This window comes from Nelumbo lutea, chromosome 8 (genome assembly GCF_056320005.1).
Source record: "Nelumbo lutea isolate HS-2025 chromosome 8, American lotus-T2T, whole genome shotgun sequence".
Lineage (NCBI taxonomy): Eukaryota > Viridiplantae > Streptophyta > Magnoliopsida > Proteales > Nelumbonaceae > Nelumbo > Nelumbo lutea.
This window is the reverse complement of record NC_142691.1, coordinates 5,673,232-5,692,025: the sequence shown is the minus strand read 5'-3', so window position 1 is coordinate 5,692,025 and position 18,794 is coordinate 5,673,232. Positions and strand designations below refer to the sequence as shown.

The 18,794-nt window shown below is 34.3% G+C and overlaps 1 protein-coding gene across 2 annotated transcripts; it reads left to right on the top strand.

Annotated features, from left to right (window-relative positions):
- The first annotated feature begins 9,010 nt into the window (after window positions 1-9,010).
- Window positions 9,011-18,205, top strand: LOC148842354 (beta-galactosidase-like). 2 transcript variants are annotated; one of them, XM_088956860.1, is made up of 19 exons: window positions 9,011-10,249; window positions 10,444-10,539; window positions 10,647-10,759; window positions 10,892-10,958; window positions 11,102-11,194; window positions 11,378-11,521; window positions 12,042-12,130; window positions 12,273-12,378; window positions 12,630-12,717; window positions 13,854-13,972; window positions 14,119-14,283; window positions 14,692-14,864; window positions 15,433-15,542; window positions 15,671-15,780; window positions 15,877-15,987; window positions 16,073-16,180; window positions 16,582-16,787; window positions 16,870-17,206; window positions 17,583-18,205. In XM_088956860.1, the coding sequence occupies exons 1-19, from the start codon at window positions 10,067-10,069 to the stop codon at window positions 17,706-17,708; spliced, it is 2,544 nt and encodes an 847-aa protein (XP_088812986.1). In that variant the 5' UTR covers window positions 9,011-10,066; the 3' UTR covers window positions 17,709-18,205. The 2 variants fall into 2 exon arrangements, with proteins under 2 accessions (XP_088812986.1, XP_088812987.1); XM_088956861.1 differs by having other exon boundaries at window positions 9,808-10,249; window positions 17,598-18,205.
- The last annotated feature ends 589 nt before the right edge of the window (window positions 18,206-18,794 follow it).

Below are 18,794 nucleotides of genomic sequence, written 5' to 3'. Positions count from 1 at the left end.
ATAGGATGAAAAAAATAGATCTATTTATCTACAAATGAATTACATTTGTTTGATACACTATTGTTAATGTGAATGTTGAGAAAATAATATAGATGGGAGATAAAATAAAATAAAATTATATTGGATTAATGCTTCATAAAAAAATTATTTATATATAGATACACACAAATATTAATAAATGTGCAGATGCATTACGTGTGGAGGATGACAACGACCATGACAATGATGATAATAAGAATACTTTTAATTTTCTTATCAAAACCCATGATCGTTGATGCATGGTATATTAGTGGATTTATTGCTTTCAGGCCCAAATAAATGGCTCTAAATCTTCTTACTTTTGATTTATCAATGGTTTTCAACTTGAAATTGAATTGGATAATTAAATTGATTGATTTGTCAATGGATAAATTTCTAAGTGTGTTTAAACTCAAACCACTCTATTGCAAAAGATTATTGACTTTTGTTAATTATGTTGTTAAAAATATTGACCTGTTTGACCGAGTCAATGGACAAATTAATTTGTCTTTTATTTTGTGCTTTAGACATTTTCCATCATTAATAACATAATTCTCAATTTTCACACATAGTTTGAATTGTTTGACTAGGAGGGAGATGTGGTTACAGTTTAATTATTTTGAGAACAATGGTTTTTAGTGGTTTTTATGCCATGATCAAATCAACTAGTCAAAGTGGTTGACCTATAACCTTATCCATTTGTCACCAAACTACTTTCTTATAAAAACAAAAATAACTCGGTCAATAACCTGGTGATCCAGCTAATTGAACCATTTAAGCTGATTAGACGTTAACTTTCATTTTTTTTGTTTTTGTATTCCTTCTTCATCATTAACAACAATATTGTTTCTTGATACTTATATCCTATTATCAACCATAGTTTATATAATAACCCAAGCTAGTAAAAATGTCTAAAAATAGCAAAAATAACACTTCTAAGAACCAATAGTTTCATAAGCTTCTAAACCATTATAAATTGGGGTGAGCATTATTCGGTTTAAAACCAAACAAATCGAATCAAAATTTTCAGTTTTTGTTTTTGTGGTTTAGTTTTTTCTTCAACCTTTGGTTATTTCGGTTCGATTATTTTTGGTTTTGTAAAATTTTGGTTTTAATTTTGGCTTTCAGATTTAGAAATTCGGTTATAATATGCACAAAATATATTATATTATGTATTAAATATATAATTTATTATATACACTGTATAATATATATTAAAATACATAGTATTGAAATTCAATTTTAACTGAAAACCGAACCAAAAAATTCAGGTTCCGTTATTTCAGTTTTTCAATATTTCGGTTTCAGTTCGGTTATTCATTTAAAATTTTGGTTTTAAAAATTTCAGTTTATTTAATTTGGTTTTTAACCGAATAAACCGTTTGCTCACCCCTAACCGTAAGAAATCGATGTTTTCATCCCACGGTCAATTGGCTCACTTGACTAGTCAACCCACCATCTAGCTGGAGACTTATGACTCACTTCACCCCCAAATTCCTTAGTACCAAAAAACCATTTACCCAATTGATGAGCTAGTGATCTGGCCAAGGAATGGCAATGGGGCGGGGATCATATTCCCTGCCCCCACCCCCGATTCTGAAATTAACCCCATCCCCGTCCTCGATCCCCGCTAGGGATAAAATTTGTCCCCCATCTCCGATCTCTGACGAGGATGGGTTCCCCATAGGGAACCTAAATCCCAATTTTTTTTAATTAATAGTTTTTTTTGAAAAATAAATTTACTTAAAATAAATAAAAAATTTAAATTATAAATAATGTTTTAAATATGTTTTGATATATATATATATATATATATATATAGGGTTGGGGTGGGACGGGGACCTCAATCCCCATCCCTGATCTTGACCCCGATCAGGGATTCCTATTAATCCTCGTCCTTGTCCCTGCCTTGCCAAAATGATTCCCATCCACGTCCCCATTGGGTTGGGGAAGTCGGGTCCTTGTCGGGGATGAGGAACATTGCCATCCCTAATCAGGCCAGTTGAACCGTTAAACCATTTAACTTGCCACCTAATCAAGGTCGGACATTTCTTTTTTCTATTCCTCTATAATTTTAATCGACAAATTTCACTTACCGCCCTTATTTTTATTTAACATCATAAATTTATAATATTACATACATCTTCAACTTTTTCTATTTTTTATATATTTATTTAATTTATGATGTCACATGTTAACCTATTTGACCAAGATGATTGAACAGCTGACCCACCACCTTGAAAGAAAATGGTTTCATTTATTTATAAGGTAGTTATGAAAACATTGGTAACTAAGAACCAAACTTAGTCTCTTGATGTTGGCATCAACATTGTCCATGCACAAAAAAAAAAAAAATGATTTGCATGTGCGGCTGTATGAACATGACTAGCAATGTGTTGTGGCCAACAGATTTTTAACTCATGTAATGATGATAGTCCGTCTCTCAAACGCAGGATTTGATCTCAATTAAGCCAATTGGCATAGTAATGTAGAAAGACCAGATAAGATAGCATAACATACTTGCCATCACATGTCTCAACCACAAACCGTCCTCTGTTGAACTTTGTTGAAAAACTATAATACTAGTTGGGCCCCGTGTGATGCATAAGCATTGTTAAGAAAAAGATGAAGTAAAAGTAACCATACAACATTCCAAATGTATCATATCATATCTTTAGTTCATTGATCTATACAAATAGTTTGATAATTTTAATGTTTTTAGATGAAAATGAATGATGCCTTAAGTCTCTAATCATCTTTTTTTTTACAAAAAAATAAATGTTTTAATCAAATGAAACTCTCTATATGCAAATTTTGCTTATCAAGAGTATGAGAACCATGATTTTGTCTAACTGATTTAATGGCAAATAAGTTGTAATGAGAGCAATAATTTTCCTGTGCTGTATTCATTAATTATTAGATTCACTTAAATTACAAAAAAATATGAAAATTGATTTACCTAAATTACCAAAATTAGTTTCCCAAATAACCAAAATTACAATAATTAAATTACTAAAGACTACTAAAATTTGTGTATCAAAAATTAAAATTTGTAGGAAAGTTAATATGCACAATTACAAAAGTTTATATAACAAAATGAATCACACATTTAATTTTCTATATAACAAAATTAATTACCAAAGTTACTTTACTTTCGTAAAATAACAATTCACCGAAATTAATAAATTAAAAGATTTCCAAAATTTCCAAAATTATTCATTCATAAGTTAGAAAAAAATTATGTTTGGTTAATTATTAATTTACCAAAATAAATAAAATTAATTTTTGGGAATATACAAAATTAACAAAATTTCCAAAACTAATTTACCTAAATTACCATAATTAATTTCCCAAATAACCAAAATTACAATAATTAAACAACCATAAATTACTAACATTACCGAAATTTATTCACCAAAAATTAAAATTTTTAGGAAAATTAATAAATGAAATTACCAAAATTAATATAAAAAAGGATAAAAAAATTAAATTTCCACATAACAAAATCAATAACCAAAATTCAAGTAGAAAAATTACCAATATTAGCAAAATTACTTCACTTTCAAAATTAAATAATCCATCAAAGTTTAAAAAATTACCAAAATTAATAAATTAATAATTTCTTAAAATCACTAAAATTATTCGTTCATAAATTAGAAAAATAATAAAATTTGGTTAATTTTTAACTTTCCAAAATAAATAAAAATTAATTTACTGGGGACATACCAAAATTTTACAAAATTGACAAAATTATTTTATCAAAACCACCAATACTAATTTATCAAAAATTATTATGAAATTTACCAAAAATAATTTACACAAATTAGTAATTTGATAATTACAGAAATTAATTAGTAATTTTTGGTAAATTATTAATTTACCAAGATTATGCAAAATGAAGTCACTGAGATTAATTTTCGCTATTTTCCTAAATGTTATTAGTTTACCAAAGTTACCAAAATAAATGGCATTATCTTGGTTGAAGCTCGCAGCGTGTTGGGATGGTTAAGTGTTATTTAATTATCTTCCTTAAGAGATATGATGGGGAAGGCTTCTTGAAAGGGTATAGGATTTTAGGAGAAAAACCTGGGATATAGTTTTCTAATTAATATGAGAGAGAAGATAGTGAGAGAAATTCTGAGTGCAAATTGGCTTTAAACTGTTTAAAATATTGGAACAAGACTGCTATTGGTTGATTCCCCAATTAGGTGGCTTTAAAATATAAGAATATACAAAAAAAATAGAAAATTAGAATATAAATTCTAGAGAAATTTTTGAAATAGAGTAAAGTGACACGTGGAATGCTCTACTTCATATATCCCAACTTTGTAACTAACTCAATTATTTGTGGCTAACATCCATCGTTGGTCTTCAAGATGACATAAATATTCTCCCCAAGAATTTCAATTTCTTTTTCATGGTTCAATTTTCACTCAACCATCCGTTGAAGTTGAAGGCAGACGCCAAGAAAATTGGCCCATTATCTTATACTAAGTGAGTCGGATAAGGGATTCCTATTTTTTAGGTTATCTGCTCTTTGGTGGAGCCACCGCCCTCAAAATTACTGGGCCCACAATATTAATAGAATATGGTCAACAATCTTGGTATGCACGTGTCATTCATCGCATCAAGATAGCCGGCCCGTCATTTATTACTTATTAATTCATTTTATTTTAAGGGGCTGGGCGCCTAGTGGATTTTGGGCAAAAGGTTCGTTACCGATAAACTTGAGGTTTCCTTCCAAGTATGAAAATTCTTCTCAAACTGTTTCTCACAAAAAAAAAATCTTCTCAAACCCACACATCTCATACAGTAGTCAGTAGTTGATCTCTAACTTAGGCCACCGGCCTTTTTTTTCTTGTTTGGATGCTCTAAGCAAAACATGGATATTTTATTTATTTTTCTTTTATTATTAATGGAATGAGAACTGGTAAACAGTAGTAGTTTTAGACTAAAGAATCTAAGATCTTTTTTTTTTTTTTTTCTGTCTTTTTGGAGAGTTAGACAACACTAAGATCTGAATGGTGAGACAATAATGGCGTATAAACAAGCAGCTTCCAAATATTTTCTTAAAGAAATACACCTAACAACCGTGTCTCAGATCCGTCTTTTTCTTCAATAATTTCATTTCCTGAGTTCTATCATCAACACAGCCAACTGTGGTAGACTTTCATAGTCATATTTAATTCACACGATCGAGCATTTGCTATTTCCTGTATTCAACCCTTTCTGTGTTTTTCCTATTTAGAGTTAATTTAGTATCGGTGATTTGGTGGGGGCTGAGCTTTAACATTCAACTCAGATTTTATTTTTTCAGGTAACTGGGTTATCAATCCCATTAATATTGCTGAATATTTGCAATAATGTGTGAATACAGATACAGAAAACTTGGAGACCCAGAAAGGTTGGTGGATTTTTATCATGGACAGTGAACGAGAAGTGCATGCAAGCTTTTCTTTGCTTTGTTTATGGGTTTCCTAATAGAACTACAACCAGATCCTATTAAGCTTTTTGTTTTTTTTTTTTTGCTTTTCCTCTCTTTCTCCTCCCGGCAAGTAAACCATCTATTCCTTTTTTGATTTCTGAAAGTGAGAGGATTCCCGTTTCCCATATTACTACTCAAATCATGACATGCAACATGAAGCCATGCATTATTGAGAGAGAGATCTAGAGAGAGAGAGAGTACAGGTTGGATAATTTGATTGATATCAACAGCTTGTAGCTTTTACCAACTAATCGAATAATTAGTTTAGGATGAGTTGATAAGAGGTCAGTTGGTATTGGATCTGACCCATAACCCAATATTAGATCCTCACTCACTCCATGTTTGTTACATATACCCATGGTTTTCAAAATCGGATCAGAAAAACCGGGAATCGGTTCTGTTTTCCCTATAAATTGGATTTTCCTCAAAATTGTTGATTTTGATCAACGAACCGTTGAACCGAATAGTTAATCATTTGAACCGTTTGAATAATTCTAGCCATTTTTTATTTTTTATTATTATTTTTTTGTCAGAACGATCGAACCGTTCGACCCGATAACCGGACCCTTGACCAATTCAGTCTCCAGGTAGATTTTAAAAACCATGACGGGTGGATTATGCATGTATTGACTCTTTTTATTTTTTGGTAAATCATGTATTGACTCATTGAGTCACCAAGATTCTGAATTATTTATTGGAAAAGATACAAAGAATCAAATAATAAATTAACTTACTATTACAACATCCACTAATCAAATCTAGAAGGATTAGACTGAACCTAAAATATAAAATCAATGAACTGCTTCTGTTATTTAGTGACAAAAATTACAGATTAATTTATCCTCTTGTATCATTTAATTAAGCCCAAATGGTCTCCCTCATGATTTGTTTATCTCAAATGTTCTGCAAAAACAATTCATGGTTTCTAGAATAATCTCACATCTTAACCTCTGTCCACATTATTTTCGGATGATGACATATATATATATTTGTGTGTATTCTTGAGTTAGATGGATCATTCACCCTAATACTCAGAATAAAAAAAAGGGTACAAGCACATGGAGCAAATTAGCTAGACAGAATATATTAGTGTAGGCTCCATTTATTTGCAGAGTGTAGATTCTAATTTACTTTATTGTTTCAGGTTTTTGTTTGTTTGTAATGAGTAAAATTGGAAGTAGAATAATATGGTCCCCATTTGGTATGAAAAAGATGAAAGCAGAAAGAAGATTGTTAAAGAGGAGTAATATAAGGAAGTAGAATGACAGATTAAGTCGTCACTTTACAGAAGAGGAAATCAAAATAGGAAGAAGATGCAAAATTTGCACTGTCAAGTGCAAAATCTGCATCAGGTAAGATTGTAAATGATAGTTACAGCTTACAAACAAACTCATGCAAATCAAGGGGAGTAACGTGTCAATTGACCGGTTTTGGATTGGACCCTGTCCAGTCCAAAATCAAATTGGATGGATTGGATGGACCAATAAGACTGGATTGGATCAATTTGGTCCAATATATTTATTAGATTAGATTGGACCTGACCCGTCCTTAACAAAGTTATATTGGATTGGGTTGGATTAAGCCAATATCTGGTCCATTCATATAAGATAAGAATATACGTGTCAATGGATCATATTTGGGTTGAAAGTTAAAACCAATCTAAATCAAAATGAATTTGAACAGATTGGACGGTCCAAACATTGAATTGGACCAGTCCAAATTGGTCCAAAGCATTCATTGGATTGGATTGGACTTGGTCCATTTATAATGGACTCACATTGGACTGGGTCGGATTGGATCAAATCCAGTCAAATTGACACCCCAAAAGGAGGAGGGCTATTTTTGTTTTGTGTGGCCCAAACCTGGTCAGGATAGCACAAAAATGAAAATGCATATCTGAACTCGGTGCAAAATTTGCATCCAACTCAAACTTTTATTGCAAACAAACAGAGCTCTAAGGCAAATTGTGAAAGATATTTGTAAATCAAGTGGCTAAGTTCTTGCTTGGGGTGCTTATTTTTAAGCACTTATTTTAGGCTAGGAGTATACCAATAAGCACTTATATATGTAGGGGTGCGAATGGATCAGATCATGATCTGATCCAATTTGAGATCTGATCCTATTTGGTCGAATTCAGATTACCCTTGTCTGGATCTTCGAATTGGATAATAGAACTCAGTTAGAAATTGGATTAGATTCGGGTCACCCTTATTCGATTCGAGAAGATCCGATTGCTGTTTTCAAAACCGGACTGGAATGGAAAAATTGGGAACCGGTCACCGTTTTCCTCCAAAACCACTTTTTCTCTCAAAACCGTTGATTTTGGTCAACAAACCGCTGAACTGACTGGTTAACCGTTCGAACGGTTTTGACTGTTTTCCAATTTTTATTTTTATTTTTATTTTTTTGTTAGAACGAGTCGGGCATTCGAGTCGAACGGTCGGACTATTCGAACCGATAACCGGACCCCTGACCGGTTCGGTCACCGGTTCATTTTTAAAAACCATGGATCCGATTAGATATATTATATATTTATAAATATAAATATATATAATACATATATATGCTATTTTATATTTTATAAATTTGTTATATTAATTAATTTTTTTATAAAAAAAACATGTATATATAAGATGAAAATAATTAAAAAATACTTGTATTTTTTATTTTTACTTTTTAAAATTAGTATATTTTATTTTTCGTTTAATAATTTATTAATTTTTAAAGAAAACAAGTTGGATCAGATCAAATTAGAAGACCCGACTTACCAATAGAATGCAAATTCAAATGGAGTCCTATCAGATCCAATTGGATCCGACATGAAGAGTGTTAGATCAAATTCGAATATAGCTTGATTCAAAATCCTATCCAATCCGTTTGCATCCCTATATATATGTTTAGGAAATATGGCTGAATAATTACTTTTTCAAGAAATAAGCTCATTTTGAATAAAGTAAAAAATTTGCCCTTTCTTTGAAATGCGTTTTTTTTTTTTAAGTGCTTATTGAGCTTCTGGCCTGTCTTGGCCCGCCACATCCATTCGAAAGTAAGTGTTTTTCACCAAACACCTTAGGATAAACACTTATCCTATAATAAGCACTTATTTATTCAATAAACCCTCCCAAATGACTATTAAATTAGGCTTATCCTCACTGAGTCCCATCAAAAACATGGTCAATTGTGAACCAAATCGATGGAACCAATCAAGGTAAAATGGGAAGAATCGTCAATTGTACCAAAATGAACCAGTTTGGTGTATATTAGGAAAAAGGGATTCGGCAGTGGAAATTAAAACAAAAACAACCCCATCAACACCTACTTTTTTTCTCTCTCAGAATGGTCTCTACTGCTCGTGTTTGCTTTTGCTTCTGCACGTGATATGTATTAAAAGTCTCGAACTCAGACTGATTTCCTCATCGAACAATTAATATACATCGAAGTAAAAAAGCCAAACAACACCTACCGTGGGCAGGTACTTTGTAGTCAGCATTCAATTTCATTTCCTCTCCCCTAATTTGGTTCCGATTGCTAAATCACCTTCTATTTTTTTTTTCACCCATATCAAAATCGATTTTTTTACCTTTGAAATTTCTCTCCCTGTATCCAAACTCTGCTCAGCCATTAAACCCATCCTGCTAATTCTAGAATTCCAGTGAAGATCCATACAAGCATAGTTATTGTATAGATTTTGCAAACTAAAGGGGATACAGGTCAATAATGAGACCGGAAAACAGGGTTATTCAGGTCTCCAAATGGCTTCATCACACCAGGAGAACAGAGAGAGAGACCCTCTGACCCTGTTCCTTTGTTGATTGTTTTATGATATTTTTCTCACTTTGATTGGTACAGTGAGGTGAGGGCCGGTGTGAAACTGTTAACCCGTGACTAGTATTTTAATACTCGAGTCTGTTCGTGCGTAGGTAAACAACATTCAATGTGAGACAATAAAAGTATAGAAGAGTTCAGAGACTAGAAACCGACCATATAGGACTGAGCATGGAATCTCTCGTATCAGAAAAAATAATAAACTAATGTATTATGAAGCTTATGAGCACTTTTGTTAACTGAACTACTGTTTTAATGACTTTTTATTACGATTAATACTTTCACCATTGTTATTCAATTACCAAAAGAAAGGAGAACAAAAAGAGCTGAACAAACAGAAAATATAAAAGAAAAAAAAAAAAAAACTAATTGGATGAAGCTCCGCGTCAGAAATGGGGTCAGGCAGAAAAGCGGGGTCCCTCTGTCCTTTTCAGGCCCCTCGGTTCCATTTGTATAAAGCCAGCCCAAGGCTTCTCGATTTGCAAGCCAATTCGGCATTAGAATTCTGCATTACTTGTCTCTGTCTCTCTTCTTAGACGTAATTTTTTTTCGTTTTCTTTCTTCTCAAAAGAAGAAAGTGGTGTAAAAGAAGAGAAGAAAAACAGAACAGCTGTTCTTCACTCTTGTTTTATTTTCTTTTCCCGCGGTTCTTCTCCCTCTCTTTCTAACATAAGAAAGAAAAAGAACAAAGTGGAAAGGAAGAATAACGAAAATCCCTTGCTTTGAGAAGCAGACGCCATGGGATCCAGACTTGTAACGTGGAACGTGTTGGGAACCAGCACGTTGTTGTTTCTCTTCCTGTTTTCATGGTTTTCGTCTGTTACAGCTTCTGTAATTTACGACCAGAAAGCCATAGTCATCAATGGGAAGAGGAGGATCCTTATTTCGGGATCTATTCACTACCCACGAAGCACTCCTGAGGTATTAACGCAAATGTGGCTAATGGGTGTCTGTGCGCGTGTGTTTTTGCTGCAGCTTCGTCCCGCTTTATAGTTGTAGCTATCCAGTTTAATGGGTAGCTCTGTATTTTTTTTTTCAACTTTTCTCTTTTATTGATTTTTGGGTTGTTTTTAATGATTTTATTTGGTTGCATTTTTCTTTTGGGCTGGTTGCAGATGTGGCCGGATCTTATTCAGAAGGCCAAAGATGGAGGTTTGGATGTTATTCAAACCTACGTTTTCTGGAATGGCCATGAACCTTCCCCAGGCAAAGTAATGTCAATGCTTCAATCTTTATTTGAATTTTTTTTCATTATGTATGAATTATTTTTTGTATAGAAACATTAATATTATTTATTTTTCTTCAAATTTGTTTGTAGTATTATTTTGAGGGAAGGTACGATTTGGTTCGATTTATCAAGCTGGTTCAGCAGGCAGGCCTTTATGTTCATCTCCGAATCGGCCCCTATGTTTGCGCCGAATGGAATTTCGGGTAATAAGAAAAGTATTAAAATGACAAAATAGCGAAAAAAATACTCTGTTTTAGTTTCCCACTCTAACGTCTTTTGTAAAAATGCAAGTGGTCTCTGAAATGTTAAGCAGTCTATTTTGTTTTTCATTTCAGGGGTTTCCCTGTTTGGATGAAATACGTTCCGGGTATCAGTTTCAGAACAGACAACCAGCCTTTCAAGGTTGGATACTTGGGTTCTTTCCTTGCACCTTCCAATTTCCCTGTCAAATTCTTTTCTTTTTTCCGGAGTTCCTTTATACGATTATATTGATTGATTCTCCTTTGGTTTTGACTTCTTGACGACTACAATTGATTACAATAAAGGCGGCAATGCAAGGTTTTACGAAAAAGATCGTAGACATGATGAAAGCAGAAGGATTATTTCAGTCTCAGGGTGGTCCGATAATTCTGTCACAGGTAAACCAATAGATAACTGAAGTAACCCATTATGACCACCTCCATTGTTTCCAGAACTGAACTTATTTCCGTGTAGAATCTTAAATGAACGGAAAATAAAAAATTTTAAATCGCAACTCACTGAAAAAGAATGTTTAAGTGTATCAGAACTGATGAGTGATCCTCACCGAATTCCCCTCGCAGATAGAGAATGAATATGGACCAGTTGAGTGGGAAATTGGTGCTCCTGGACGAGCTTATACTAAATGGGCAGCACAAATGGCCGTTGGTCTTGGCACTGGAGTTCCATGGGTCATGTGCAAGCAAGATGATGCTCCTGATCCAGTCGTAAGCGCTTCTGCATTTCTTTTTTTTTTTTTCCTTTCTTTTATTTTTTAACTCTTCCTTTTTTACCTTCTTGTCATTTTCCTAAAATCGTTCTTGGGCTCTTCTCATGTAACATGCTCTTCCTTTCTTAGTGGAGTTCTACTTGAGTGGACATGAATCAACATGAGAAGAATTTTGTTTTCGTTGGCACATACCTCAGATAGTTAGTCTGTGTTCTCTGAGTCTATCTGTTATACTTTGTTTGCTCTTAATTTCCTGTGGAACGGCTTTGTATGTTCTTAATTTCTTTTGTTGACACTCCCAGATGAAAAGGAAAAAGAAGAATATATTTGATCAGATTGTTTAAGTAATCTATTTCTCCTTCATTCCGGCTGAATTTGTCAACTATTGAATTTCATATGTATGTGTGATATTTGAGAGGTTGTCTTATTATTATTGTCTTGAGCAACCAAAACTTTTAGGAGTGTCATGTATATGATCCCTTCTGCTTCCTTTAATTTTTTTGCCCATCCTGCAACAGATAAACGCCTGCAATGGTTTCTACTGTGATTGGTTCACTCCTAACAAAGCCTATAAACCAAAAATGTGGACGGAAGCCTGGACTGGCTGGTAAATTGTGTCTACTTGTTACTCCGAAATCAATACTGCATGCTATTTTTCTGTTTCTTTGAACATCGATTTAAGAGTGTAGACCTCATTTTATATTATAAAATGCATTTTAGCTTAACTATCTCTATGTTTCAACCCCTAGGTACACAGAGTTTGGTGGTCCAGTTCCTCATCGACCAGTTGAAGATTTAGCATTTTCAGTTGCCAAGTTTATACAGAAAGGTGGATCATTTGTCAATTATTACATGGTATGTTCTAGTGTTTGTTATTTATATGAGACTGGATGTAGTCCCAATAAGGGTCCCAACAGCTATTTCAGCTACACATTGGGAACATCTTGCCGTGGAAGACAAGGGAGATGTTCCCAATGCACGATTGCAAAGGCTGTTGGGACCTTATCTGAATTTTGTTTATACCAAGTAGTTCATATCAAACTGGTACATGGCAATTCCAGAATCAATTCAACTGAAGCTGTTTCTGTTTTAATTTTGTGCTCCAGTACCATGGAGGAACAAATTTTGGCCGGACAGCTGGTGGTCCCTTCATATCCACTAGCTATGACTATGATGCTCCACTTGATGAATATGGTACGTTCTTAAGATTTGCAGTGTTAGAAGTGGTGTACATTCTTGAACCCAATAGCCATGCACCAAGTACAAGAGTAATGGCCATTTCTCTGGCACATGGTTACCTAATTTGTGATTTGCAAATCAGTTCACATTAATTCAGCCAATAAAAAAAGAGCCCAGCATATATCAGACAACCCACTATCTTAAAGAAATATGTGACCAAAATTTTGGTATTTTAAAGAAACCTACTAATTTGACAATTTACAGAAAAAAGTACTCCTATTAGATATGTTGTTAAGGAAAACAACATAACCTTGGAAAAATAGGAATTAAAAAGCTTCCTTTGCTTTTATACCATCAACTTGTCTCAGACATGCAAAACAAAACTTTCTGTTTCATTCAAAAACTTTTTTTTTCTACTTATAATTTGTCTACCATGTTCATGTAATGAGATACACCATACTTGTGATACCAAAAAACAAATTATACTGTGAATGACACCTTACCAATAACTCTGCACTGCAATCAAGGAATAAAAATAGAATCCACCACTAGTGAACCTGGTTTACTGAAGGGTTGTGAAATACAAATTTTGAATGCAAAATAATCAGGTAACTATGCTCTGGCATGTGTAAAGAGCAGGGAGATAACTATTGGGAGATAAAACTAAAAACCTTTTGGTGGCACAACCAGATTATGAGAACATTGTCTCTGTTGATATTTTCATATGGATTATTATATTCCATCTGTCTGGAGAATGATAAATAAGATGGTTACGTTATTCCTAGTTGATGCAACTTTTCGTGTAGCAGATTCACATAGTATGGTGGGTCCCCCTCTATTACTTATTAGTTATTAGCTGCTTCACATGTAGGATTGGCTACTATAGACTGTTTGGAATGGTCTATAGTAATCTCATACTTTGACTATTCCAGCAATTTTCCTGCCTTCTGTATATAATTTCTTACAGCTCCAGAGAACTTGCCCGCCTTCATCTTGAACTTTAAATTTGCATATTTTAACAGGAACATATTCTCTCTAAAGCGTTAATCCAACTCATTAGCAGAGTTCATTTATTAGCCAACTCCAATTAATCTTTGGAAATAGTAATATATTCCAGGTCAGTCTTACCAGATCCTCCATTTTACTTGTAGGACTACTCAGGGAACCTAAATATGGTCATTTGAGAGACCTACATAAAGCAATCAAGTTGTGCGAACCAGCTTTGGTTTCTACAGATCCCACTGTGATATCACTGGGAAATAATCAAGAGGTAAGTTTACTTCTGCTCTATAAAGTTCTTTTACATACCATCTCTTTTGGCCTTTTTCTCAATTTGCAGCATCTGCATTGATCTTGGAATTAATACCTTTTAACCAACCTCAAGCCTCAAATAAAAACTGCCTGCTTTATATCCAGGCTCATGTCTTCAAGTCAAGATCAGGAGCTTGTGCTGCATTCCTTGCAAACTATGATTCAAGGTCTTATGCAACAGTGGCTTTTGGGAATATGCACTACAACTTGCCTCCATGGTCAATTAGCATCCTTCCTGACTGCAAAAATACAGTTTTCAATACTGCAAGGGTGAGGAAAAAACTCTTACTAAGCTGATACTCATGTATTTATTTCAAGTAGCATCTGTAAGAGTGTCTGATGTTTACCTAAACCTTTGTCTCTGAACTTTGAGTTTTTACAAGATAATGAACTTTAATTTCTTTTTGCAAGAACACAGTGTAATTTTTAAAATCTGGAACAAAAACTTCAAAAGAAATATGTGGTGATGTTCTTTGTGAGACATTGCTATGCATAGTGTAATGATGATATCAAAAACCTTCAACATCTATTTTCTTTTTCTTTTTCCATTGTCTTGATATATTTCCCCAAGTAATACTGAATAACATTTAAAAAGCTTCTTAAAACCTCCTATGGATTTTCTTTATTGAAAAATTCCTAATAAGAAGGCTTTTGACATTGGATTCAATCTCTGTATAGGTTGGTGCTCAAGGCTCACAGATGAAAATGACTCCCGTTTATAGAGGGTTCTCTTGGCAGTCATACAATGAAGAGACTGCCTCTTACGATGACAACTCATTTACAACAGTTGGATTGCTGGAGCAGATAAACGTCACAAGAGATGCCTCAGATTATTTGTGGTACATGACAGAGTGAGTACTCAATCTATCATGGCACTACCTTCTTTAAGACATTGTCAAAACAAAATTAGATATGCCATCAAAAGTCACCTCCATCATCATCCTACTATTATTTCCATTAGTGTAGAAATAATAATAGAAAAGGACACGGGTCAAAGTAGCAATAAATGATTCAAGTGCTCAAATTTAATAATGTACATGACATTAAACAGCAGGGATTGGTGAAAAAGGATTCTTGTAGTTGACTCCATATAGTTGGGATAATGCTTAGATGATGTTGATGATGATCATCAATTATATTATTATTGTCATGGTTCAAAGTATCAACAGGGTCCTATCACATCATGTTCTAACATTTTAGAACATTCAAATCCCCAACCCCCATTATATGCTGTTTCAGTGACCCCAAGATACAATATGATACACCTGATACAGGGCATTGATACTTTGAACCTTGATTATTGTGATTATTATTAGTATTGTTGTTATTAGTATCTTTTTTATCATTGTTATGATGATGATGGTGATGATATTCCTGCCTAGTTCCTAATCGTTTATTCATATTATTCCTTCTGTGCAGTGTTAAGATTGATCCCAATGAAGCATTTTTGAGGAATGGACAGTATCCTGTCCTCACTGTTTTATCGGCAGGCCATGCTCTGCATGTTTTCATCAATGGTCAGTTATCAGGTAGGCATGCAGTTGTGACATTTGATGGAAGTATGCAAACTACTTTGCCATATTCTTTGTAGTTCATCCAATTCCTTTTTTTTCTTCCTTCTATCTTGTTTTTAACAATTAGCCATTGCCTCTGTCAGGAACTGTGTATGGAAGTTTAGAGAATCCAAAATTGACATTCAGTGACAAAGTGAAGTTGATTGCTGGCATTAACAAAATCTCTCTGTTAAGCATAGCTGTTGGCCTCCCGGTTTGTTCTTGCACATTCTGTATATGTTCTTGCAACTCTGTGAATTCAAGCAAATTTGACTAATCTAAAATATCTGTTGCATGTCATTGAGTTCAGAATGTTGGCCCACATTTTGAGACTTGGAATGCTGGAGTACTTGGTCCAGTAACCTTGAAGGGCCTTAATGAGGGGCAAAGAGACTTGTCATGGCAGAAATGGTCTTACAAGGTTTGTTTTCCAATAATCTCCGCTGTATACATCCTCTTGCAACCATGCTATAGAGAGAATAATTCCTTTGGATGCTCCTATGCAGATTGGTTTAAAGGGTGAAACTATGGGCATCCATTCACTAAGTGGAAGTTCTTCTGTTGAGTGGGAGGTGCCTTCAGTGGCTCAAAAGCAGCCTATGACATGGTATAAGGTGAGGAGGACTGAGCCTCAATTAAGGACTCTAATAGCACTCTTCTGATATAATCCCAACTCAACCAGCCTTAATTCCAACTATTTGGAGTTAGCAACACAAATCCTATTCCTCCATTATACTCTATTAAGAGCCATGATTTCCATCAAATTGCAAGTTCTTAGATTATATTTTGCCACTTTAGATCATGTTTTGTTTGGTCTTTCTCCAACTCTTTTACAACCTTCTACCTTCTCCATTTTTTTTTTCTTTTCTTTTTGGAGTAAGACACCAAGTCACTCCTTGCTGGTGCAATCAATAGTTGTCTATGCACCAGGTGACTGATATTCTAGTTTATAACATGAAGTTTAATGGCTGGCTTTCATTCACTAAGGCATCCTTTATTTTGGTAATGTGTCCAGACTACATTCAATGCACCAGGTGGGAATGAGCCATTGGCTTTAGATATGGGGAGTATGGGCAAAGGTCAAATATGGATAAATGGTGAAAGCATTGGTCGCTACTGGCCTGCATATAAAGCTTATGGTTCTTGTGGTGGCTGTAATTATGCTGGAACATATGATGAGAAAAAATGCCGAACTAATTGCGGAGAAGCATCCCAAAGATGGTAGGACAACATTCTAAAAAAGTATAATCTGCATCTTACAACATTAATTCATGACCAACTTATAAGAAACTGCTAATTTCAGGTATCATGTCCCACGCTCATGGTTGAGGCCAACTGGGAACCAGTTGGTTATTTTTGAAGAATGGGGTGGTTATCCAAATTGGATTTCTTTGGACAAAAGAACTGTACAAAGTGTCTGTGCTGATATTTATGAATGGCAGCCGACACTGACAAATTGGGAGTTGCAATCCTCTGGAAAAGTCCAAAGACCTCTAAGGCCGAAAGCCCATCTTTGGTGCTCACCTGGAACAAAAATTTCATCAATAAAGTTCGCTAGCTTTGGGACACCACAAGGAGTATGCGGAAGCTTTCAGGAAGGAAGCTGTCATGCTCACAAATCATATGATGCTTTTCAAAGGGTAAAATGATTAAAATCCCATATCCATCTTACAGTATCTTTTTGACTATTAGCAAATCGGTGAGTCCCCTAATGCCTCAGCTCAGTTAAAGCCCTTCTGGCCTACTTAGTTGGAAAGATCAGGTTATTAAGCAATACTGATGGTTATTTTGTGGATAAAATTCAGTTACAAACTCACCAAGTGGAGTTTTCAAGATTTTGTAACCAATCTATTACTGGGGACAAGTATCCAACCTTTGGGGACATTATGGTTTGAACAGATATTTGAACAGCTGTTGCCAATGTTCAGCTGATCTGTTTGCCCAAGTCTGGTTCACATTTTGTTGCATATCATTGTTTCTTTTTTCTTCTAATGTTTTTCAGAAAATTTAACACAGGAGGATCTCTTGCAGAACTGCATTGGGCAGCAAACGTGCTCGGTAACTGTTGCTCCTGAAGTTTTTGGTGGGGATCCATGCCCAAGTACCATGAAGAAACTCTCGGTTGAGGCCATCTGCAGTTGAGAGGTAGCAATATGTAAAGTCGATCAAATAAAGCACTTATATTTATTACTCCTTGGCATATACATATAAATACCGGTTCTTCAGGCATTCTAACTTCAAGTGTACACACACCTTGAATGTCTCGAGGGTCATTGGCTTCAATTTTGGCACGGGGTGAAGTTGTTTAAGTATACAACACACCATTTGCCCAAAGTCCATATAGATGTGAAGGTGGACGGAAAAAGCTTCATGTACATAAATTACATCTTTTATGTCAAACAGAGTCCTATATGTAATGCAAAGGTTAAAGGGGCCCTAGTAGAGCACATTGAGATGAGAAATGTTGAGTCCATGTGTAAATGTTTTAGCCCTTAGGTAATACTTAAGTAAGCTGTTCGCTTGCAGGGACTTGGATCATCTTTTGTTCTTAACTTCCCTTGTAGGGGAGCAATTTTTTATTGTTTCCTTGCTTGCCCAGGATTGAATTATTACAGTAATAAAGTGAAGTTCATCGTGAATTGAATTGTTAGTCTTTACCGCATATTCTCTCCTCCTTTGGATGGTGATTATGGCAACCTATTATTTCCAATCTTCAGATTTTTATGTTGCTTATAACTTGTATTATGACAATGATGTTCGCACTTGCATTTCAAATTGTCCATAGCTCGGGGATTCCTGCAACATGTTTTCAAGCTTAGATCCATCTTATATAATGGATGAAATTGACAGTAAATGATTGAGGCTACAATTTACAGACTGAGATATGAGATTCTTAAATACCCAAAAAAAAAAGATATGAGATTCTGAGTATGAGTACTTAATCAGGATTATCTCAAGAATTAAGAAAATCAGGATTACATGGATAAATTGGTCTAATTTAAATCACATAAAATCTGTCATTTAGATTAACAATTTTTAGTTTCTTGGTGTTCTTGTCCACAGCCTCTATATAAGCATGCTTCTTTCTTTCTTTTTTTTCCAATGCAAATATGACCTCACATTTTCTTTTTGCTCTGTTTAATTGCACAGATGAAGGAAAACAAATGTTTCCCTGAATCTTGCCATTTAATGATGTTTGGTTTCAATGGCAATGGAAAACAATTATCT